Source organism: Choloepus didactylus, chromosome 5, assembly GCF_015220235.1.
Source record: "Choloepus didactylus isolate mChoDid1 chromosome 5, mChoDid1.pri, whole genome shotgun sequence".
Classification (NCBI taxonomy): domain Eukaryota; kingdom Metazoa; phylum Chordata; class Mammalia; order Pilosa; family Megalonychidae; genus Choloepus; species Choloepus didactylus.
In genome coordinates, this window is record NC_051311.1 from 82,409,093 (window position 1) to 82,435,070 (window position 25,978).

The following is a 25,978-nucleotide window of genomic DNA, read 5'->3' on the forward strand; positions in this document are numbered from 1 at the left end:
AACTGTCACATTGCTTGTGTTTTGTGTTGTTAAATATCAATAAACATTATACATTAATAGGTGACCAATGACTAAGAAGCTAAACCAAATACCAGTTTTAAGCTTTAGGAGTTTTGACTAATTAAAACGAAGTTCTTAAAACTTTTTCGAGTTTTGCGTTTGTTTAGTAAAACAATTTATTTCCCCAGTCATTTTTTTCTAGTATGTTTCTTTGAAAAACTACCTAAAAAACAATTTCAATGTGGGTATCACTTGGAAACCTGTGAAATCCAGATTCCCACTTCTTTGATTCCCATTAGCCCAGAAAGGGCATGGAGGGTGTTATCTTGCACTCTTAGCAACAGGTTGACTACGGATGAATGACTTCCCACTGCTTTATCTCAATATTCTGGAAATATTTGCTCAATACTTCTGTAGAGCAGAGACAGCATTTACCTTGTAGCATTCAAATGAAGTGCAAGTGCTAGAGTTCCTGCTTAGCTGCTCGCCAGCTCTGTGACCTTGGGCAAAACTATTTATTATTCCTGTTTTTCTTGACTATAAAATGGGCATAGTATAGTATTTGCTTCCTAAGGGCATATGAGGATGAAATCAGTTAGTCCAGTAAAGTCCATATCGGAGTGCCATCAAATGATGGAGTCTCAAAACCAGTATTTCCTAATATCATTATTTAAAATGCAGTTCCTTTACCCAAGATGAATTTTTATACATTTCCTTATATCATATCTTACATTTGAAATAAGTGTGAACTTTCTTCTACTGCGAATAGACCTTGTTGTCCTTTTCCTTGAATTTCAGTAAATGACAGTTAAATAATATTAATTTAGCTCTGTATCCTCAGTTGTATCTATCATTCTCAGCCTCCATTTCTGAATAATATAGAATAGGAACTTTAGCTTCAGTTGAAGATTATAGTAACCATTTGTATTCTCTTCATTCATGCCTCATCAGCCACCTCCTCTGTGGAAAGAAACAAAATAGGTGTGGAAATGACCCCACAGAAATGTGTATTGGTTGCTCTTTGTCATACTAAAGGTCAGGAGTAGGCATCATATAAGGAAAAGATGAGGTAAGCCATAAAGTTGAAACTATTAAATATATCTCTCTAGATTTAGGTCACAAAAAAGATCACAAAATGTTCGAAAGAAGCCATAAATTCAAATCCATATGCTTCCTTAGAGATCTGTTAATGCTTTTTATTTCTCCCCCTTGCATGGGAGAAGAGAGATTTTGGGCAAATTTATTTAAGGCAAATATCTAGTGGTGAACTAGCCTAGAGACTTGGTAGATTCTTAGCTCTTTGCTGATGTCCTAAACTTTTTTTCCCTACTTGATCCCTAAACTGAAGCTGCACTAGCGGAGACCATCCCATGTGATAATTTCATGTTCTGTGGATATTGGCTGTTTGTTCTTTTCTTGAAGGCAGCCAGACAGTGATTTGATTCTTTCTATCTTAGGCACCAGTATATTGAAATTCAGTTGGGATTTGAAGCTCATGGTAGCTAGCATATTGATTTTTATTGGGTTGATATTAATTAATTTTTTGAGCATACGTTAAAAAATGTATTGGGAGAAAAAAATTGCTTTTAAAAAACCAAATTTTTCTTTAAACTATGTTGCTGCTGCTTTGAAAACAGTCTTTTATGTTGGTAATGTTAAACATTAAGTAATATTAAAAGAAAAATGCATGATAATTCTGAGCTTGATTATTTCTAAAACAAGAATGTAAAGATAATTTCAGAGTAAGAACCATACAATTCATCTCAGGCCCAGCTGCTGCATCTTCTTAAAGCATCACTGTGCCTTCATTCACCAGCTATCAGTGGTTCCCCTTTGCTCATAGAATAAAGTCTTAATTCCCTAACTTCTAGTTCATTGTTCCTGTGATATGACTCTGACTGTCATCTCCAGTCTTATCTACTGCATCTTCCTTAGCAAACTCTTAATTCACCAAACCATCTTATGTGTGGATCTTTCAACAAAAATAAACTTTCCATCTTTGTTCATGCCATTCTCCCTGTAAAAACATCTTTCTGTTTCTTTTCCTTTTCTTCGGGGCCTACTGAGAACTGCTTCTTCTGTGAGACCTCTTCCAACTCTCCCAAGGTTTACTTTTTTTCTGAACTCCTAAAGTGATTACTGATCTTTGTTGTACCATTAGCTCGTTACCGCTTGGTACTATTATTTTCATTTGTAAAAGTTCTTGAAATTAGAGATAAGACCAAGATGCCACAGTGGGAGTCCAGCCAGCTTCCAGCCTGGGTAATTCCTGTGTTGAGTGGAGTGATCACACCCTAGTCTTTATTTGACTGTGGGTTCCTTCTGGAGATGGCAGATTTTCCATTGCTTGTTGATTTTACTTTAGTTCTCAGAAGATTATGAGATTCTTAAGCCCCTTCCTTCATTATGTAAATAACAATTATTATTGATAAACTTGGAATATACATTTTGCCAACATCTTTGAAAACAAAGACTGTAAGCTTTATATTTTTGCTTTTTGCAACAGCATTTCAATTATGTTGATTGTGATTATCATTAATAAATAACAGATGGAGACTGGAAATCACTCTTGAAATAGCATCTTGAAGTAGGTAGTGTGCAGTGGTTCTTAAAATATGATCTTGGTGATCTCTGGTGGAAGTTTCTAAAAATTCATATATTTATAAGGCTTATAATATGTTTTAGTATCACTGTATTTCAGTTCCAGACATAAATTAATTTATATCTGATTTTTTTCCCTTGGTCAAGACCTTCCACAGTATTATCCACAGTATTATCTATTGCTTCAGTCTTATTTCCCATTGCCCTTAGACTGTTGTAGTCTCTTAGAAAATATTACACATGTTGCTACCTCAACACCTTTGTTCACACTATCTCATTTCCCTAGAAGGGTCTTCACTTACTGAAATAATTCCCAAAGTTTTCTTCAAAACTTGTCAAATAACACCTCAATACTAAAGTAGATTTTTCCTGATTTCTTCTCCTCCAACAGTCATCCTCTTTAGTCCTTTTAGTTCTTTGTGTTTTATGCCACTCATTAGATTCTTGTTGTCCTTAGGGTATTTTTTAAAAGTCATCGTATTCCCTACACAGATTTGAAGCTTCTTACTAGCAAGGACTTCATCTCAGTTTTGTATCCCATACAGTCATACAGTGTGTAACATATCACCATAGATCTGAATGGTGTCTGCAAGTATATGTTGGCTTGGATTAGGGTTGATCCACAGCATTATTTGTGTTTGTATTAAATCTATGTGGTGCTGTATTTTCAAATACAAGTCAGTGGAGGATTTGAGATCCTCTGTTCTTTTGTGGACCAAAGAATTAATATATTCACGTTTCATTTCTTTAGCTGTCTTTTTGTGTTTTGGAGTATAGACTTATAAGAGCATAAGCCAGTTAGCCTTCCAACTGATGGTTAGCACTCAGAATGAGTCCCTCAATGTTAATGAAATCATATGATACAAAACTATGAAAAAAATATCTTCTTAGGTACAAACTAACGAAACACTTTGGGTCATATTTTCTTTTTTGTGCACTTATTTCTGTTTTTTTTTCTGGGGGCTAGTAATATCACTGACATGGAAACCTTTTCTTTTAAAAATTAATATTTCTCTGCACGTATATATTTATATTTTCTGCCTTTGCAGTTGCTACTTTGCAGTTGTTATCAGAAGAGAAGTAAATGTTTATTGTCTTGGGTGCTCTCCTAATTTATATAAGCAGTTTAGTTGTTAAATGGATGACCTAATGAAGGTTGAGCGTAACTGTTAGGATGAAGACAAACTAGGAAAGGAATGAATCCTTAAATGTTAAATAATTTTCCAAATGTTAAACTTGTCTTCTCTTGTAGTGAGAGATTTTTCTTGAGGCTGAATAGAAACGGGCTCCCCAAAGCCCCAGACAAGCCGGAGCGACACTGCTCTCTCTTTGTGGTAAGTGGACCTCATTTCATTCACAAGGTGAATTCTTCCAATTGTGCTTCATATTATTTAGCAGAAATAATTTATTGTGAGAGAACAAAATGAATTTGCTTAAGCTTTGTAAATACACAAATTACATTAGTGTCCAGAATTCTGAGAACCACTCTTCACAGTCATAACTTTGTTTCTTTAATGCATTTAGAGCCTGTTAGTCACAGGTTCTGTAAATGGTATAACAGGTTCTAAATACATTAGAGGTGATGGGACTCAGCACAGCATCTGGTGTCTAGTACAGGGTTAATAAATGTTTAAAGAATGAGTGAGTAAATGAAGAATGGGCTTTCCTTCTAAGTATTATTTGCCATCAGTGGACCTAAAGTAAAGTTGATTGTAGTGATATTTTTGTAAAAGGATTTTGAACCATATCCTGCTGCTTTACAAATTCCATTTAGAATGTCTGTGTTCCTCTTGTCTTTCTTCTATTATTTGCAAAAGTATTGTGCTGTGCCCTTTAAATGCTACTGTATAAGTTATGGGTTGTAAAATGACCAGACTTTGTTTTTTGGTAGGATTTGGGTAGCAGTGAGCTAAGAAAGGACATCTATATCACCGTGCACATTATCCGAATTGGTAGGTACAGCAGTTGTCAGTGTGGTAGATGTAAGTAAAAGGGAGAAGAAATGCTGAAAGGATTTTATGTGATTGTAATGTGTTTGTTATCTGGATCAAGAAAAAGGGAAAGCTAGTTTTGATTCCGAGAATCACTGAATTTGGAAACTGTTGCCTGGCTGGCCCAAGCTCACAGTCAACTGCCTCAACCACCATAAGTGGATTTTGGTCTCTTTATATAAGTCATTGGATAGTTTGTTTTATTGATCCTCCTAAAAATATTTGATTCAAAATTTTTGTATTTGTCTTTCTAAATTATAATTTTTGTTAACAGCATACAATAAGCTGGATTTTCTACAAGTTTATGAAAGCTTTGTACCAATTGGCATTTTCCAAAGTGCAGGATGTTACACAGCACTTTTCCAGAAGGTGCTACAGGGAAAGAATTTGCAGTAATTCCATTTCTAGGTTTATACCCCAAAGAATGGGAAACAGGGATTCAAACAGATATTTGTACACCAGTGTCATGGCAGCATGATTCGCAGTAGCCAAAAGGTGCAAACAACCCACGTACCCATCAGTAGATGAATGGATGAATACAATGGAATATCATTTAGCTGTAGAAAGGAATGAAGTACAGAAATATACTACAACATGGATGAACCAAAAGTCATTACATTGAGTAAAATCAGACAGACACAAAAGGACAAATCTTGTATGATTCCACTTATATGAAATGTCTAGAATAAGCAAATTTATAGAGTCAGTAAGTAGATTAGTGGTTACCAGGGGTGGAGAATTATTGCTTAATGGGCATAGAGTTTCTGTTTGGGGTGATGAAAAAGTTTGGGTAATGGATGGTGTGATATTTGCACAACACTGTAAATGTAATTCGTGCCACTGAGTTGTACATCTAACATGGTTAAAATAGGAAATTTTGTGTTTTTTATATATATATACACACACACACATAATCAAAATAAAAATTTTAGGAAAAATAAAAAGTTTATGAAAATACTGAAAACTATATTTTTTTCTTTGACTTACTTATTGATGTCAGCTTATTAAAGGGTCTAAAAAGCCCTGTCAGGAAAAATAAGTATGCATCTCTCTCTGTTGACTCTTGTTTTCCCCAAGTTTGATTTAGCCGTGGAATCCTTTCATGTAACATTTATTAAGATCTTGAGAACACATTTGGGAAATACTACTCTATGATGAATTTGTACAACAAACAGAGCCAGAATGTGTTCCCTCATTTATACACAAAATCAGGGATTTTATGTTAGAAGAACTGGCTACAGTGTAGAATGGTGTAGCCTACCGAGTTTTGCTTTGAAAGCTAACCAGCTGATATTGGGCACTGGATCCCACTTCTTCACTAATTGTGCTGCATTACATAACTGTATACATGTGTGGGAATACTTCTGCAGGACAGTAATATCTCACCATGCAATCTTATATATTGCTCTCTATTTTTATAGTCTTTTATTTTATGCACATGCCCGCTGCATTGTGCATTGAGAGAGACTGTATTACATGTCATTTCAATATAGATTTTCAACATATTTTTTTTCTCAGAATAATCTGTTCTGAAACCCCTTTTTCATTTTATGCTATTTTTATGTTTGAGGGATGGTAGAAATTTTAAAAGTAAACTGTTTCTGGTTTTATTTTTTTCTTTTTAAATAAGTATGTGGGAAAATTTTTGAAAAGAATCCTTTAAAACATTAGAAGAGTCGAAATGTATGTTACTGTGTATTCGTAAGAAAAAGCTTCTGTTTTCTTGCAAAATGGCAGGGCACAGTTTACTATGTAATTCTGTGTGTGTGTATATGTGTGTGTGTATATGTGTGAGAGAGAGACAGAGATTAAATTCAGGTTTGTTATACGAATTTCGTTAATATAAAATACAGTTTTGGATATCTTCATGTAAGCACAGTTAAATTTGAATATCACTCTCTATAGCATTGAAAGAAAAAATAAACTGCTTTTAAAAACTTTTAAAAAGGTATCTACAGGCTTTTTGTGTTAGAAAAACATGTGGCAGAGTAAGTTCATGGCCTGCTTGACCATGGCCTGGCCATCTCTGCCCCTCACTTACATGGTTGTTGCAAAGAAAACCATGTCCGTACAGTAGTTTTACCCATCACAGGGCAGCCTTTCAAATGCACAGCATTTTACTAGGGATTATTTTTTTGCTAGGATTTTTTGCGGTCATTAATTCATTTGAATGAATATTAAATCAGAGATTTTACTTACCCATCCCCAGCTTTTGTCAAACCAGTACTTCTCAGGGATTATTGCAAAACCCTGCTTAACAAGATCGTGCTTACTGGGCTGACATTTAGAGAAGTAAGATTCAGGCAAGACACTAAGAAAGGTTAGGGCTCAGCCTGCCAGCTCCTTCAATGCAGTGAAAGGGAGGAGTGGAGGAATTGTTATCTATCAGGAACAGACACTTTTTACTTTTTATAGACTGTCCTTTGTACCCGCTTCTGTGGGCTTGATCACTTTCACTGACTACTGACAGCAAGAACAATAGCATCTTGCTCTTGGGAATTTAAGCCTGGATCTTTGGTTTAGGAAGAAGGACAAGGAAAAAGAAATTAATAGTTGTATATCCTCCTGCTCATCGCAGTTATTCTTTCAAACTTTACGCCTCCCCTTTTGGCTTTTGGCATGTTGCTAAATATCTTTACCTTCCTGCATGCCTCCTACTTTCATTCCTAGAAATGAGACCAGAGTTGTAAATTCTGATGAGTCATAGAATTGGGAACACCAGGGCTGGCATTAATGATCTTTTCTGTACAGTAATGGACCAAACATTGGGGATCCAAAGTTGTGGTGTCCACATAGGCAGGAAAGAAAACTTAAAATTGAGATTTTTGAGAACATGAGTGGTGTGGGGGTGTGGGAGAAATGCTTCCCAGGCTCAGAGAGTGACAGAAACCTCATTCCAGAGTCTTCTCAGTTGTCCTGAGAGTAACACTTAGCCCCCTCCCTTGTGGGGGCAATCCCCTCCCCAACACCTTCACTTTTCTTTTGTGCCATTCTAGCCCAAGGAGGTGGGGTAAAAAAAAAAAAAAAAAAAAAAAAAAAAGGACTGACAAGGATGCAGTGCCCTTGTAGGAATTCAGAACTACAAAAGCTCTTAGGAATAATCTTGTTCAGTTTTCCAAGTTGCTGTTTGACTAAGAACTTCTTTCATGTTAGTTTTTTCATTTTCAAAAACTCTACTCAGAAACCTAATCACTTTATCATCTTGCTTTTACACAGAAATGATTATGTTCAAAATTGTACTTTAGGTCATGATATCAATAAAGATTGGAGTATGTATTTCATCCTAATACAATCTGTAATAATATTCAAAATAGAGGTAGTTTAAGACTGTTTCCCTTTCAACCAGGAACCAAAATTTTGTTAAATCAATTCTGTATGTAAAAGTATGACTGGGTGATATTTAAATTCAAACATGGCATTATTAGGGTTTGCTTTGCAGGCAAAATATATATTAAGATATCAATTGAAATTTACACATTAGAGCATCAGGTCATCAATACCTGATATTTGAAGTTCTTACATTTTGCATGTCTAAAAGCCAACTGCCTTATTTTGAACGTTTTTTAGTTTTGATTCTAACTAATACAAATAGCAGTCTGAAAACCTCTCATTTTAAGCATTTCCCTGAAAGTAACATATTGTAGAAGTAATTTACTTCTATTACTAATAAATGAAAGCTAAATTGAGTATTGCTCTCTCTTTTTTTCTATTTTACAATGCTTTTTGGAAGTTCTAGAGATATCTTCATGTGCTGTCTAAGTATTTTACTCACATGGAAACAGCTTATAAATCTGTTGCCAGGCATCTGGAGACAGATGTGCAGATATTTTTCCATTATTTTTCCCTGCATTAACTTGTTATATTTCAGCATCATTGTACTTTCTGCTTTCTTTCTTCAGAATCATCCATTCATAGTTAAATACCATTAATAAATTAAAACAACATATTTAAAATATGTAATTTAAACAGGCTGAAATTGTCTAAAAGTCAAAATCATCAGGGGGGATTTCAGTGATTAACTGAATTAGGAGCATGCTCTTTTGATTGCCACTAACCACCACCTGTGCTCACTTGCTTTACTTCAGAGAATCTCAAACTGCTTCATTTCAAAGGCAAAAAATTTTTAATGGTTTTTTAAAATGTGGACTTTTTTAAAAGTAAAAAATGAAATAGGCCCTGTTACTGACCTTAATGGCATGAATCTCTTAAGATGCCTTCACAATTCCCCAGGGTTCCCAAACATGGGATCAGCTCCTATCCTTATGTTTTGCAAATGGAAACTGATATGTAGAGCTTAAGCTGCTTGCCTGATGTCCTCCCAGTTGGTGGTTGGGGGAGAGTCCAGACTCAATCATCTTCTGTTGCCCCAAATCAGTGTTCTTTCCATCGTCCACTGACATGCATATGCTCTGTCTTGTAGTCATATGTCACTCATTAAGATGAATCTGATCAAGTGGCCCATGAGTCATGTGTGCTCTTTAACTGGACAGGTCGAATGGGGGCAGGAGAGAAAAAGAATGCCTGCAGTGTCCAGTACCGGAGACCCTTTGGCTGTGCTGTTCTTAGCATTGCTGATCTGCTGTCGGGAGAGACAAAGGATGACCTCATCCTGAAAGTGTACATGTAAGAAATGTGCATGGTAGGGACTGGGTGGGCACAGAGGCACATGTGCATTTTATTGGGGTGAAGTCTACTTTATGTGCATGATGGAAGAGCAAGGGATGGGTTGGGTTTGTGAGCCATGACTCAAAAACCTGTGGTCTTGCTGTATATGAGCCCATAAATCACTATTTGCCAGTCAGAGGAATTATGAAATCCTGAATAGTGATGAATACAGTTTATCAATTATGTGTACTCTCCACAGCATAGAGTACCTTCTGTGAGTTTCAAGCTAAACGTGTTTTTAGTCCCAGCCAGTTCATTTATTCTTGGAAAAGGGAAATAGTTGGTTTAAAAAAAAATTTTTTTTTATTAGAGAAGTTAGGAGTTTACAGAACAATCATACGTAAAATACAAGATTCTCATATACCACCCTATTATTAATGAAATAGTTTTTAATGTAAATTAATCAGAATTAATTAGAATTAGGAAAGGGAAGCTTAGGTGATTTCCCTCACTCCACAAAGTCCTAATGTATTTCACATCATGCTAAATGTTTTTAAAAATACAAATGGTTTTAAATCACCCCGCCCTAAGCTTCTCCCCACTAGTTTGGTAATGGAGAACTGATCTAAAGTGAAATCCTCAGAGTAGACCCACTGGGATTTCTACATTCCTGGTCAACCTCCATGAGTGAGCTTGCTTTAATTTCTATTCTGGTGGTTGTGTTGCTATATCCAACTTATGTCATATGTGGATGTAACACAACTGACCTCCCTCAAGTTCCTTTTTCACCACTGCTGCAGAGTTTTATGGATTTATCCTATTCCCACCTACCATCTCCCTGGGACCTATGACACACACTTGCTAATTAGTTGGCAAAGGTTTGTCTATAGCCTATGGTTTAGGAGTAGAAAATCTCTTTATCCCTTTTAAGAGGGATAAAACTTGTGGCCTTGATTTGAAACTTAAAAACTTTGATGAAACCAGTGGATAGTAAAATTTGATACTGTTTTTGTCATGTGGCACCCTTCAGTTTCCGTGGTTGGGCTTAAATCCATGATAATCTTTCCAAACTCCACTAGTAGTCATAAAACATCATTTATTTTAAATAATACTGATAATGATAGCTGCCACTTCTTGTGTGTAGTAACCATGAGAGGCACTTTGCATATGTCATGTTGCTTTATCATCCCAACAAACCCATGAAGTAGATACTATTATCTTAGTTCTACATATAAGCACATGGGGAAGTTACACATTGAATAACTTGCCCAAAGCCACACAGCTCACAAGAAAGGGAGCCAGATCTGAAGTCAAGATAGTGCAACTGAAGAACCTGAGCTCTGATGTTGTTACCAAGGTGTATGTTTCAGGGCATTACCTCGTCCCACTGTCTAGTGACACAGTAAAAATGCTGTTGTGTGGCATTGCTTTTAAAGAAAGCTAAACTTTTTCACAAACGCAATCTCATAATTTCTTAAAGTATTCTCTCTGGATGTGGGTGGCAAGTGCTGTGTTTATCTTGCCTTTGGGGAGACTGGGGGACTGACAGTTACATGTGTTACCCTTGGTGATGCAGCTGATGACCTAAGGATCCCAGCTCTGCCAGTGGAAGACACCCATAGAAATAAATTGTGCTGTACTCTATGGTTTTAAATGTCTGTTTTTTCTTAAGCATCAAATAAGGTTGGGGTAATTCTTGCTGGAAGAAGGATCTCCTAAAAATGCCAGTTCAGCAAATTGTAAAGCAGTTATATGAAGGAATACTAAGCAGTCAAAACAGTCACTGTAGATTAAGAAGAAACTGCGAATTTAGTGAAACGTGTTAGGAAATTCCAGTTAAAAACAATTTGGAAGAAATTCTTATTTGCTAATGGGACCACACCACTAGTCAATCTGGGACTCAAATATGGAACAGTAACAAATGCCTTATATGAGCCTGGAAGTTATTTCAGTCACATACTTTAGGAGCTTAGACTTCAGTGAGTTTTGTAGGTTAAAAGCATAGATTCAGGAGTTGGTTAGCTATCTAATAGGAAGCAAGCCATCTTTCTTCCTTCTCCACTGGGCTGAAATAAGAAAACTAGAAGCAGAATGTACTAAATGGCAATTTGATGTCTTACAGCTGGACAGGTGGGATGTTTCATTCCATCTTAATTTTCCGGCCTTGCAGGATTCAGTGCTCTCTTTGGTACCCCACTGTTAACTGGCTCAAAAATTACCTCCATCATGTTCATCCTGGAAAATCCTGTGGTGTTTAAATAAATAAATATGTGAGCAAATAATTCTGAATTAACTATTACAGAAACGATCTCTGGAAAAAGGAATCTGTACTGTGGAAATTGTTGATTGATGGTGCTAGAGAATACTGATGTTTGGTGTTATTCAGAGGGCGCATTCATGGTTAATGAAAGACTGTAGTAAATTGTTAAACATGTCCAGGTGAGCCTAATTGAGGGGTCATGGCAGTAAAGGGGGATAGCAGGCCCAAACTGCATAAATCATCAGGAGATACCTGTCAAAGGGACGTCCATCCATTTATTCACACAGCTGATGTTATTGAAGCACCTGCAGTGTTCAGAGTAATGAGGGGGGACACAAATAGCAACTGATCCTAGATTAAAACCTCAAGAATCTTAACAGTGTTTTAGGTGAATTGCACCATGTACACAAATAAATGTACCATGAGCAAGCTAAAAGAAGGAGGTGTAAATGCTGTGAGAGTAGAAAGGGAGAGACGTGACTTTTAGCCCAGATGTGGAAAATATTGGAGGGTAATACCCTTTGGTAAATACTGTCAGCCTTTTGCAAGTGTAAGTTGTGTTCGCCTCAGTTTTATTTTGCTTGATTTAAATTTGATGCTAGCCACACCTGATCATGTTAGAGTAGATGGTGACTCACTAAAGAGAACTTTCATTGGGTATTTACTATACACCAGTCATTATCCTAAGCCCATGCTTATTTAATGTTCCAGCATATTACCCCCATTTTATGGATGAGGAAATTGAGGCACAAAGAGAATAAATAATTTGACCAAAGAATATGGCTCAGTAAATAGTGAGGAATTGAATCCCGGGAAGCAGACTTGGTCTACACTGCCTTCCATTGAATACATAGTTCTCTGAGATATTTAATCTACTCCTAATCTATGAGTTGTTCATCTCAGCTGCATACATCGTGAGGCGGGTGGCCAGGCATTACCAAGTATGGGCATTCCTGTTCATCATGGGGCAGCCATGTAAAAACAGGTAGTCACTGCAGCAGATTGTTGGAGACTCCAAGGAGGTTTAGGGAAGTACATTACAGTGGCTGTAACAAAAACGGCATCTTGTGCCATTAAGGTTCTTGCTGGCTTTCATGCCTCATTAAAGCTTACCTGAGTGCTTCCATTTTCATAGGTGTAACACAGAGAGTGAGTGGTACCAAATCCACGAGAACATCATCAAAAAGCTGAATGCACGTTATAATTTGACGGGCTCCAATGCAGGTGAGTATATGGGTTTGGCTGACTTTCCCTCCACTCTTAATTTCAGGCTCTTTCTTTTATTCGTGTGAGTGAAAGGGAAATGGTGAGTACTTTGTCGTTCTCTTTGTTCACCCCCTGACTTTATAAACATTCAGTGAGAATTTTGATTGTTCTCTCTGTGCCATGAGAGGTTTGTAGCTATAACTCTCTGCAAAACAATTATTCTGCTCTGGTTTCAAACAAGACAAAAGGATCTGAATTTGCCCAATAGTACCAACTGAGTTGGTACTGAGAGTTAAAAACAAAATGGCAAATATGCTTGGGTTCTTGACTGTCATGTGCAATAGCACTGACAAACTGAAATCTGTTTAATAAGGTTCAGTAAAACATGCTTCACTGCCTTTAACTGGCTGCCAGCAATCAACTTTATTGTACCAGAAAATGAATGTGCAGGTTCATGTACTGAAATTGGCTAAGAAGGAAAGTGACATTGGCTGCAGTGTTACGTACAGAAAAACATATGCTTACTTGTTCAGAGGGGAACCAAAATATTATATAGCATTATAGATTATATATAATATAGTACATTGTATAGCACATATTATATATTATATAATGTAATATACAGTTATATACATATACAGATTAGTGACAGCTTTAAATAGTCTGGTAAGTAAACAAGAGTTTGGTGAAGATTGTTTACTCCCTACCCCTTTCCAACCCCTGTTTGAAACAAAATATGCAATTGTGTGCCTTAATTGATGTAAAGAAACTTCAATTAAGTAAGCTGTTATTTGAACTGAATGCATTGTCTTTTAAGTCAAAGACTGGTTTTTAGAGTGCTTTGAATATAGATATTTGTGTTATAGTCCACTTCACCTGGCAGTTAGCAGAAGCAGAATTTAAATTCAGACCCATGTATATCTTGCTAGGCCAAAATGACCCACAGAGAGAAAGCAACTGCAGGCAGAAGTTTTGTGGTTCAGTTTGGTGAGGGCTGGAAGGATCCACAACTCACTCATGTGGCAACACTTCAGGCAGTAATGAGTGGTGAGGTCAGTTTTCTCCTCCCTCTCAGGAGTTGGGGAGGTACCTTGGGTTTTGTTTGACTCTGGTCGTTTGCTTTGGATATGTCCTACATACACCACTGCATGAGCAAAGAGACTTGGGGCACTTGAAATTGGGAGCAGAGTCCCTGAAAGATGAGGAGGAAGCAGTAGTAGTAGAATACAATACGAAGTAATAAGTATACTTTAGAAATTGGCACCCATTTCATCTCTTTTTCTGTAAAAGAATTACAATATCATTTATTGTATATGGACTAAATGGTTTAATTTAAATGTACATTCAGAAAGATGATAGAGTGACTGCTTTATTAAAACATATCTTCCTGAATTCATTGGTAGACTTCTAGATGATTCCAGAAGTACTCTTCTAAACCTTTTTGTGTTTCTTTTTTACCATTGACCCTAATTTTATCCTTAAATTCAGTCTAGACCTGTGCTATCCACTCTGCTAGTCACTAGCCATGTGTGACTATTGAGCACTAGATATGTTGCTAAGACAGCACTAGAAAGTGCTGTAAGTATGAAATGCATACTGGATTCCAAAGATTTGGTTTAATAAAAAGAGTATAGAATATCTCATGTTGAAATGATAACATTTTGAATATATTAGGTTAAATAAAATATATTATTAAATTTGTTTCTTTTTACCTTTTTAATGTAGCTATTACAAAATTAAACTATATAAAATATAAAATTAAAATATATAAAATATAATGGCTTGCATTATATTTCCATTGGACATTGCTGCTCTAGGCTCAGTTTAAAGGATAGTGTATCTTTTAAAAATTCCTCGCATGCCTCACAAATAAATACATTTTGCTTTCCTCCCTTCCTTCTGCCTACCAGCTGTGGGTAGAGGAGTCTATAGCCATTATGTCTTACTCTTCCTCCCCAAGAGTAGCATTAGTTATAATTTGCTTGCCTTTGCCTTCTATGTCGATAAATATATAAATACACCTGAACTGATCTTCACATGTTTTCCCAGCCTTCTCTAACATTATGGGGAGTCTTGAATGCTGCCCTACATTTCTTTGCCAACTCTTGTCAACTCCGAAGCCTTCCCCTTTTCAGATATGCTGCATGCGGAACAACAAAATGCAGCTGTTGTTGAAATGTTTGAATGTATAATTTCCGTTTTCCAAATTCTGAGTCATGGTAAAGCTCTGGATGATGGGCTCTGATTTGGACCTTCAGACAGATTCCGAACATAACTGATCCTGTCCCCTGTGAGGCCTCTGTTAGGGGTCAGGGTTTTGGTCACACCACAGCAACAGATTTCCCTCTGCCTGCAGACAGGAGTCACCTCTTAGAGAATATAATGTGGTATGTAAAGAGCTTTGCCTCTGGTGTCAGGATGTCCTAGGTTTGAATCACAGCTTTGCTGGGATAATAGCAGTATCTTCCTCTAAGGGAAGATAAAAAGAAAATGTATGCAAAGCATTTAGTCCAGGACTTGATACATAGAGAGTGTGTATTAATATTAGCTATAATAATTCTTACCTACTTCAGAGCCATCATATGGAACATCCTAGCCCTTCCCCTAAGTCAGGTCACTTTGTTTAATTTTCTCAAAATGAATTCTGATTTAATCCCCTTAAAGAGGGCTTGCAGAATAATACAGTTGAGCTATTGATAGGTTGAATCATTGAACCAAACCCTTCTACTCATTGTGTCTTCCATCTCCTCTTTACTGATTTGATTGTTAAATGTCTCTTGCTAGGTCTTTTTAATTTAATTGTTTTCCTTCTGATTATATATATTAGTTCCAGGAAGGAAAGACAGCATATTCCATTCCTTGGGCAATTCCCCAGGTGCTTAGACATGTTCCCTGGGCTTTGTTAATTTTATTGACTGAGTGAGTCTTCACTTACTCTTACTGGAATCCCGAGTGAGACTATACCAGAAAGTGAGATCCAAACCACTTAATTCCCATTGTGCTGAAATGAAAACCTACCTTGCGTCTTTAGAAAGAGTAAGGAAACCCTTTTACTGTAGAGTCTCAAATTCCTGTTTAATTGTGTAAAGACTTCCCCCTCCCTTTGTCAGGATCCAGCCTTCATTTTGCTGCTCACTGTGTTACTTAGATTCCTGGGCAGTCAAATATATTCTTTATGCCTGATTTCTGCTCCAATGCCCTGTCCGCTCTCCTGCCCTTATGACCCAGCCCCCCTCCATCCTTCTCCCTTCAACCTTGAGCCCAAGTCAGGCTGACACAGTCAGTATCTTACCTGCTTTTTCTTCCAGTCTGCACTAACCCCTTTTATCTCTCTCAAACAAGACAAACCCAGCCCTAAGCCTCATCACTCCAAAATACTGCTCCAGAGAGAGAAAGCTCAGGAAGACACTTAAACAAATCATTTGCCCCTCCCACCACGGTTTCTACCCTTCAGCCTGGTAGGTCATTGTTCTCTGTCACCTTGATTTAATTCCCTCCTGGAGGAGAGAGCCACGTGGCCAGCAGAAGGGTAGTCAGGAGCTATTTGGCTTCATTACTGAAAGGGAGGCACTCTGATGACTTACTTAAAAATAGTGTGGGAAGCAAGAGAAGAGGAAATTGAGATGGGAAATTGGGGTGCCTAATGTTCAAACGATCACACTGGCTAGATGGTCGACTTCCATTGTTTTCTCCTTGGACCACATACTTGTTGATTAAATGGAAGTGGTGCAGTCAGACGTTTTCAAGAGAATTGAGTTCACTCCAACAAGTATTATTTTTCCTTTTATTTTTTTTCTTTCTGCTTTCTCTCTGCTATTCCTTGGTCATTGGTACTAGAAAAATAAAGAGAGAGAGAGATAGAGAGAAAAGAAAAAGAGTAACTTTGATATTAGTTTGGGAAACAAAGACTACCAGCTAATTTCCAAGCACTTTATGCTTCATTGATGTTCTCCTATCTCTTGGGGTTGTAATCTTGTCTGTTTAATAGACAAAAGATTTGCCTAGTTAACTGGCTTTTTTCCCTCTAACCTAAAACTCTGTTGCAAAGTTAACATTAACCACTATCTTTGGTGAGTTTAGAAACTGGGAGAAGGCTGCAAGTGATCCATTTAACTCTTAAAGATAAATCTGATTAAATTAATATGTCTCTATGGTTAAATTGAATTGGGTTGAATACCTTGAAATTTCCAAATTGAATTTTTAAATCCAAAAGTAATATTGTGAGAATTTTGAAATTTTAAACTGTTCATTAAATTGGGCCCAGTTTAGGTTTGTTGAACAAATGGTTATTTTGAATGTCACCTCTGATAGCCATTAGCAGTTGAATTCTAGGAATGTGAAATAAGACTGTGCCAATATGATTTACTGAGCAAATTCAGCTCTAAGACTTGAAATAAAGTATGTAAAAATCATTGGCTATGGTTCAGTATGTCCTAAGAGGAACTTTGAAATCTTTTCTTGTTATCTCTGTATTCATGAAATATTATTTCCTGTAATTTATACAGGCAGTGTATAACCAGAAGAGATTGTATTTCCTAATCAGGTAAATTTCTGGAATCTTCTTTTTGCTTTAGTAGGATGACTGTGCATGGTTATATTCCTGCCATCTGTTCTTTTTTAACTCTAAAAAATAGTTTAAAAAAATTTATCTATATAAGAGAGAGCAACTTAACTCTGTCAAGAAAGTAAACATTGTTCTTTTTTGGCTGAGGTGAAAGGAGACTTTTGGGAGTGTTCAGTTGTATTTTTGTGGTTGGGGATGCTTTCTTCACATACCAATATGCACATTCCAATTTAATTCAATCTTACTGAATTGGTATAATTCTTAAGGATTGGATCAGTGCTCCTGAATTTTGAACATTACATTCAGAAACATTGCTTTCTAATATTGAAAGAAATAATCTAAAAGAAAAGTGGTACCAATTGGCACCACCTATTGGCTAAAAATATAGTATCTGACCTTTTTTGCCTACTTTTAGAATTTCCTAATAATTTTTTTTTGTTTTTTTGTGCTCCTTTTTTTGTTCTTCAGAGTTTTTTATTTTTATTGATTTTACTTACAGAAAAGTTGCAAGAATAGTACAAAGAATTCCTAATGCTCTTCATAGATTTTCTAAATTTTAGTATTTTACTAAATTTGCTTTTTCCTTCTTCGCTCCCCACCCTCCATAGTCATTTAATTCAGTATTACTGACATGGTATGATTCTTAAGGATTACATCAGTGGTCCTGAGATACACACACGCACAAACACACACGCACACACACAAAATAATTCACATACATATACATGTACACATTTTTTTCTCTTGAACTGTTTGAGATTAAGTTGAGAATAGGATGCCATTCTATCCCACTTAGTTCCATGTGTATTTCCTAAAATCAAGGATGTGGCAGCATAACCACAGTACAATTATCAAATCAGGAAGTTAATGGTGATACAATACTATTATCTTATCTACAGGCCTTATTCAGATTTTGCCAATTTTTAAAATGTCCTTTATAATAAAAGAAAAGCCGGGATAATGGGTTGCATGAAGTTGTTATATCTTTTTAGTTTCCTTTAATCTAAACCATTCTGTTTCAATGTCAGTAAAAAAAAATATGATTCAAATTGATTTCAATATATGATTTTAAATTACACTTTAAGGTATCTTTAAAGCTTCATGCAGTAGTTTTTTTTTTTTTAAAGTATGGTTAATAGAAGTAGTGTTTAGAGCTTAATTTTATTTTCTAAATTAGTTACATTTTGCTAATATAGGTATAATGACTAGTTGCATTTTGCTAATATAGGTATAATACTGTTTGGAAGATTTGATAATTAGAACAAAGCATGCAGTTTATGGCCACTATTTAAATAAATTAAGATAGCCAGATATTCAATTACACTCATATATGCTATGCTATGTATATATATTTTTTTAAAAAAAAGTTTTCGGCTTGTCGATTATTATGTACTTGGTGGTGTGAAGAAATTGCCAATAGGTAATAATAATTAGAGTAAAATAAAACTCTTTTTAACTTGACATAATCCTCAGTCTATACCATTTAAATGTTGATATTACAAATCAGAATAAGGATGGAAACTTTAAGGTGAAAAATTTCTTAGTTAAAAAGAAATGTTGAATTCCCTCTGAATGGCCTCATATGCCCCCACAATTATAGTTTCCATTATGTGCTGATGGCCACTTCTCCAGCTCCCTCTCTTAAGTGTCTGATTGGGAATGAGGTGCCTCTCTTTGTGCCTACCCAGCACCTCACTATCCCCAGCACATGTTGGGCAAGAGGCAGTGGTTCTGCGACTTCTCTACTCCCACCAGTGACCCCAGCATCTTCTCTTGTATGCATCGAGGTGTTGCTGTTCTAAAGGGTCTTGCAGAGTCTCATCTTCTTTCTCCATTATCACAGCAACTTCCTCTCTATTTGGAGTTACCTTTCTAGAACACAATATAGAATATAGCCAACGCAGAATTACCTGAGATGTGGGATAATGTGCTGCAAAGAATAAGGGTTCTGGACCCTCACAGGGTTCAAATCCTGCCTCATCTTCTTTAATAATTGCTATGATCTTGGACAGGTTGCTTCTTGAATTGCTTTCCTATAAAGTGAGGATGAAAATAATAATGCATACATTTTAGTAATACGGTAAGGATTAAGTGAATATTTTAAACAGTGCTTGGTACACACTAAACACTCACATGTTCGCTTTAAGAAGTTGTATTATTAACCCACTTGCAAATCAGTGGCTGTACCTCATTGCTGGTAGGATAAAGTCCGTCCTCCATACTGTCGCACACACATTCCTTGGAATCAAGGTATGACCACAGGCTTCCCTTCCTGCTCCTCGTCCCCACACCCCCAGTACTTTGGTGCCCTGGACCACTCACCTTGCCCCAGGCCCGTCACACACTGCTCCTGCTGCTGCTCGCTCCCTCTCTGCCAGACTCTTCCTCCTCCTCCTGCGCCCAAGACTCTGTTAAGATGTCGTGTCCATGTCCTCTGTGAAGCCTTCCCTCACTCTTCGCACTGCCCTCACAGATGGATCAGTCTCTCCCTTGAGTATGTTCACACAGCACCAGAACTGGTCTCTAGAAGAGGATCCATTGCTCTGCATTTTCACCTCTGTCTCCACTTAGTTCTCCGCCATCATCAGCACTAGACATGGAACCTAACATGGAGAGCATACTCAGTAAATATCTGTATTTGGAGCAAGGTAGAATGTAGATAATATTCATGAAGAAAAAATATTTTTTCTTATAACTGGAAATTTTTTATGCCTTGATCTGCATAATTCCCTAAAATACAATAATAAATGGAGCATTATTGTGTTCCTTAACAGATCTGTGGTAAAGTACTGGGAACATTTTAATTAAAATAAAAACAGAAAATTTTATCTGTGTGTGTCTTGCAAATGTGGTGGGATGGTCTGCACTATCAGCTGGTGGGCTTTGTCACACAGGTCTCAAATCCTGTGACCCTTCCCCATTCAGATTTCAGAGACAAAGATCTATTATTTGCTCTGAGGACAGTTGTCAGAAACAATCTGTGGAACAAAGATGCCAGACCCTTAATTTGAGTTTAAGAACCACAAGTTCAGATTTGAGGCAAATAAAAAAGAGGGAGAGAGAGAGAGATAGGAAATAGGAATTGTAGGACTTTTGCCACAACTCCCCTTCAAGTAAAAGAACTTAAATAGGAGAGAAAGGAAGGAAAATTAGGAGAGGAGGAGGAGTTAGAAGCACAGTAATGCTCATGTTTTCAGCCCTTAAACTTTCCTCTCCCAAAAGGATGGCTGTTTTACAAGGAAACTGAGAATAAGGACTTTATCTACCACCCTCCACCCCCTTCCTTTCTGGAATTTTGGGGACCAGCAGTTTTGTAGAGAAACACTCTACCTCCAAAGTTTATACCACCAGGGTAATTCATGCCCAGGTACCTGAAAATCCCCACTAACCTCCAGAGTTGAGAGGAGGGACTTGATGTGTCTTCTCAGCCAGGACTGGGAGATACACATCAGAGGGCTCTGAATTGTACCACCCTTTCTATGGATCAGGGCAGAATATGTCTGCATTGCCGTAGATCGCTAATGCCAGAGGCCAAATGGGGACCCAGTTAGTGCCTGACAACTGACCATTATTAAGTGGACATTATTGAGGAAATATGTATCAAGCACCAAGGAAATGAGTTAACGTGGAACAACAGACCCAAACAGACCATTCTCTACAACCCCCAACCATAAATAGTTACACCTACACCTATAATGAATTCTTTAAATACTAAGCTCAAAAGTGTATAGAACTAAAAAAAAAAAAAAAAAAAAAAAAATCAATGCCTCTAGCCATTCCAGGATTCTGCACTTCTCACGCTCTATACCAATGGTTCTCACCTGTGGGCAGTTGCACCCCCAGGGAACATTTGACAATGTCTAGAGACATTTTTGGTTATCACGACCAGGGGGATGCTACTAGCTTCTAAAGGGTGGAGACCAGGGACACTGCTAAACATCCTCCAGTGCACAGGACAGCCACTTCCTCTCCCCAACAATGAAGAATTACATGGGCCAAAATGTCAATATCCTTAGTAATTGAGTTGAGATTGTGATAAGAGACTACATAGTTGAAGGTATTGTGGTTAAATGACGGCTGTTAAAAATCACTACAATAGACGCAAGGTTGAAAAGCTTCCATTATATTTTATAATTTAAAAATTATTCATTAGCAAACTCCTCTAAAAATGTGGTGATTCTGTACCAGAAAAAGCGTATTTGGTAATTAAGATTTACTAGAACAAGCTCTTGACTTTGCAGTTCAACTCCGTGAACAGGTATTTATTGGATGCCTACTTTTGTGCTCAACGTTTTAACAGATGCTGAGTAAGTGCAATGTTAAATAAAAACCAATTCTCCTTTTAGGAACTTCACAGCCAGATAAAAGGGGTAACCATATCAACAATTATGTATAATGTAGAATATTGCCTTTCTGTAAAAAAGATAAATAATGGTTTTTGGTTTCAATCAAATGGTTAGGTTGCTTTTAGACACATTAGCAAGAATATAGTCAGTAAATTTCTTTTCTAGTTGAGATTCAATGAAAATAAATTTCATATGTCTCTTTTGTCCCCTAGTTTGATATTCCATGATTTATTATGTATTGCTTTAGTCTTATTTGCTCTATAACTCTTAACCATGGGCTAACCACTTACTTAGAGAACATAACAGAGCCTTCCCCCAAACTATGGAATTTAGAAATAGCAGATCTATAGATATAATTATATGTTGTTAAAACCGCTGTTTATCATATAGATCATAGCGTTTATGTGCCTTTACTTGCCTAGAAGGCAGGCATCCTTGTGGATAGGGTTACCTACTTCAAAGACGATCTCAGAGAGATTCTCTTTAGAAGGTGATCCTTTTGTCAGAGCCTTAGAATTATCCTCAGAGGTGTCAAAATTGCATCCTTTGAGAGTTAACTTGGTTTAAGGAAGTCAATGTTGGGCATATATACAAATTCATAATACTGGTTAGAAGTAAGAAGTAAAGGTGTGACTATAAAGAAAGGACAGCGATTTTCTTCTTTTTTTCTTTTTGACCTTAAGTTGGCTCTGAATGTGAATCCAAAAGATTCACCTCCCCAGATTTGAACAGTGGCAGCATTAATGAACTAGCTTGCCAGGGTGACAATGTTGAAGGAAAACTGTCATTTGAATAATCTGATTGTGGTGAATAGAGGCTTTAAGCTACTAGACCCCCTCCAACATGTAGCTAATGCATCATTAAAGTAGACCACGGCTACCATCTTAACTTCTTTATCTAAGATGCCTCTTTCTACAGTCCAGTCTCTTCCTAATGCTTCTGATTCCTCCTCCATTCATTCATTTCCAACAGTGTTGTCTCACTTGACACCACCTCTGCTAGACATCTGACTTCCTTTCCTCTGCTTCAGAGACCCTGTCTGTGGCCTCCTTTTGTGAACACCTCCTCAGGTCCAGCCAGGAGGTTACTGATTGGCATAGGCCCTTGTGTTCTGTGTTCCTGAAAGTTCTCTCTGACTCTGAGTTGGACACGAATAGGATATATAGCTTCTAGTGAATTTATTTTATAAGTAAATTATCTTTCCTTAAAGATACAATTCATAATATTCCTGAAGTAAAGCTTAGTTGGTTATTTCTACAAACCAAGCATATAAGAGGGAGGAGAAATGAAAACCCTTTCTCTTATAATAAAGAGGTCCTAAGTATTTCAGAAATTAAGATTTTACTGAAGGTGATTTTCTTAAAGAGTCTAATAGTGCAGTCTTTAGGAAGTTTTTTTTGACACCTCATGGATGTTAGTAATTTTGCAGTATAAGTTAAGGAATACTTGTCCTCTGCCTCCACCTCCCACACACACACACCAAGTATGCAAATCCTGTCAAGTCCTGAGAATTCTGCTTTGGGAATGGCAGCATGAGGAACCACACAGACCCACTCCCCAGTAATAAATAGCCATAAGTAATAACAAGTATATTAAAAAAATAAAGTCTCTGGAAATTGTCCTGATAACATACAACAAATGAGTAAATATTTATTCTAGAATATCTGCTAACCCCCAGCTCAGCATGATGAAAGCATGTGGCCAAGAAGACTGGGCTCCTTTCCCCTTCAATTCCAGTCAAGGGATATGGAGCTCACCGGTAGGAGCAGGCTGCCAGCTTTTCTCATCCCCCCAGTTCTGAGTTGCTGGTGAGTGCTGCTAAGAGGTTGGGTGTTCTCTTCCTCCACCCAACCCTCACTCACAGGGTGGGGGGGATGGGGGCTCTATCCCAGATGCAGCAGGCTGAAAATATTGGGGCTCCACCCTTTCTTCAGCTTGCTCATAGGGCGTAGGTTCCATGCAGGGAGAGGCAAACCAAGAAGACCAGAGTTAATTTCTCCCACCCAGTGCCTTGCTGCTTGTAAAGCAAGGTTACCACTCAAGCAGGCAACTAACCACACCTTCAACTCTGAAACAGTGGCTCAGAGATTTTGCTCAGTTGTAGAGGCCCAGCATAAGAACAGAACTCAGAAACTCTCCTCAAAGGAATTGACATTATTTGAAACAGTAGGTTTGGAAGCTCAAGCCTTATATGCACGCTTAGAAATAATAGAGATTTTGGTGATAAGCAATTAAGAAGAGGCTGGTAGCTTCATAAGAGCAACAAGTTAAACAGTAGGCCCGCTGGTTTAACAGAGGAAAACAGGAAAAGAGATAGCTTTTATGAGCTCTCCTTGGGTCAGAACAAACAAGAATGAGTGGCTTCAAAATCTACCCCTACAAAGGGGGCCTACCTTTAATTGGATCAAACAGTAAAGCAATTTGTGCCCTGAGGCATTGTTGAATACAGTAGAGCAATCAGTTGGTAACTAGTGGAACCTAACAACTGGTTGTGATACCAACAGAGGCAGGCAGTTTAGCAGAGAGATTAGAGAAAGAGATAGTCAAAGAGAGCCCTGCTAAAACCACCCTTAAACCAGGGTGAATGTGCTGGGAGCCAAGGCTGCACCTGAGGAGCAACATCAGAAGATTCCCCCTGAAGGGTAACAGATTTTCCTAAAATAATACATCCAAGTCACCAAACAAACAAACAAGCAAACAACAACAAAACCAAGACCTGGAGGAGGGAGACAATATCCAGAGTTACTACAATATACTACCCAAAATGTCTAGTTTTCCACAAAATTATGAGACATACAAAGAAACGGGAAAATATGACCCATACATAGGGTAAGGGGTGCGGGGTGTTGGGAAGCAGACAACAGAATCTACCTGTGAGCAGGCCCATAGGGTAGATTTAACAGACAGAGGCTTCAAAGCAGCCATTGAAATATGTGTAAAGAGCTAAAGGGAACCATGATTAAAGTAAAGAAAGGAATGATGCATCGGTCTCCTCTGCCCAGACTGCACATGCTGTGGTTCCTCCAGGTGCAGCCCAAGTCCTCTTCTCTCTCACTGATCACATCCACTCCCCCTTTATGCTGATGTCATACACATGTGAAACGCCAGCCCACACTGCACGTCTGAACACTCCTCTGTAAGGAGACCTCAAAGACATCTGCAGCTTAGCCTATCCAGGACAAAACTCTTGATTTCTGCTATATCCTGCTCTCTCATCTCAGTACACAGTTCCATCATCTGCACAGTTTCTCAGGCCAGATGCTCAGGAATCTTCTATGATTCCATATTTTCCCTATCTCCCCATATCTAATATATCATCAAGACATATGAATTCTTGTATTCCAGCATATATCTTTTTTTTAACCACCTTTTCCCATTTTTGTTGCAACTGTGTTAGCACAAGCCTCCATTATCTCTTGCCTCCATATCTGCAGTAGTCTTTGAACTGAACTCATCAGTTCTACTTTTCCCCTTCCCAATCCTATTTCCCAGGCAACACCAAAAATGCTTTCTTGAAACATAAATTGAGTAATCGTTTCCTTTTTTTTTTTTCCTTAATCTTCTCATTGAACTTGGAATAAGAGTAATTTACCATGGCCTCCATGGCTGCTGCCTGTCTTTCCAGCCTCACCGCTTGCCACACTTGACTTGATTGTGTCAGACACTGACCTTCTGGTCAAGGTCATACTGACCTTCTTCCAGTTTCTCCATTACCCTGCGCTCTTTCCTGTTGCAGGGCCTTTGCATATGCTAGTGCCTTCTCCTGCAATATGGTCTCCTCATTTTTTGCATTGCCATCTTTTCTAAGCTTGAATGCTGCCTTCTGTAATCACTTACCTTTTTTTTTTTTCTTAACCTCAGTTTCTTCTTGTTTTTTTTTTTTTTTGTTGTTGTTGTTCTTTTGAAACATTTATCACAATTAAAAGGAAAAATTCTGGTAGGATATCCAAGAAGTTTTAACATTGATTAATTCTAAAAAAGAAAACTCCAGAATTGGGGTAGAGGAGTACATTTACTTCCATAATAGAACCTTTTATTCAATTTGAATTGTTCATCATATGCATGTACTACTTTAAAATTTTTAAAAATCTAGTTAAAATTTTAAACCTATGTTTCATAACCAAGTAGGTACCAAATAAGTATTTGTTTCAGAAATGAATGAATGAGTGAATACAGTTATTAGATGTAGGCCTCAGATTTGTTTCTCTGGTTGCCTAGAGTCTAATTAAAAGGAAAACAAATATAAGATGAAAAATATACCAGGTCCTCAGGGGGTCGTATAATTTTTCCTTTCTCTGTGACCTCCAGCCATGATTTACTTATCCAGTCTTTATTATTGGACTCAAGTGCTTTGGGGTTTTTCACATTTATAAGTGATATTCTGAGGAACATCTTAGAAGATGTC

General features: G+C 37.3%; 1 protein-coding gene across 4 annotated transcripts in view; it reads left to right on the plus strand.

The window, feature by feature from the left end:
• Positions 1–25,978, plus strand: part of DOCK4 (dedicator of cytokinesis 4) — a 460,132-nt gene that overhangs the window by 236,174 nt on the left and 197,980 nt on the right. For all 4 annotated transcript variants that reach the window (XM_037836357.1, XM_037836356.1, XM_037836355.1 and 1 more), the window contains exons 9-12: positions 3,854–3,935; positions 4,493–4,553; positions 9,083–9,215; positions 12,593–12,681. In XM_037836357.1, coding sequence (XP_037692285.1) covers positions 3,854–3,935; positions 4,493–4,553; positions 9,083–9,215; positions 12,593–12,681 — 365 coding nt within the window. The remainder of the gene's footprint in view (positions 1–3,853; positions 3,936–4,492; positions 4,554–9,082; positions 9,216–12,592; positions 12,682–25,978) is intronic.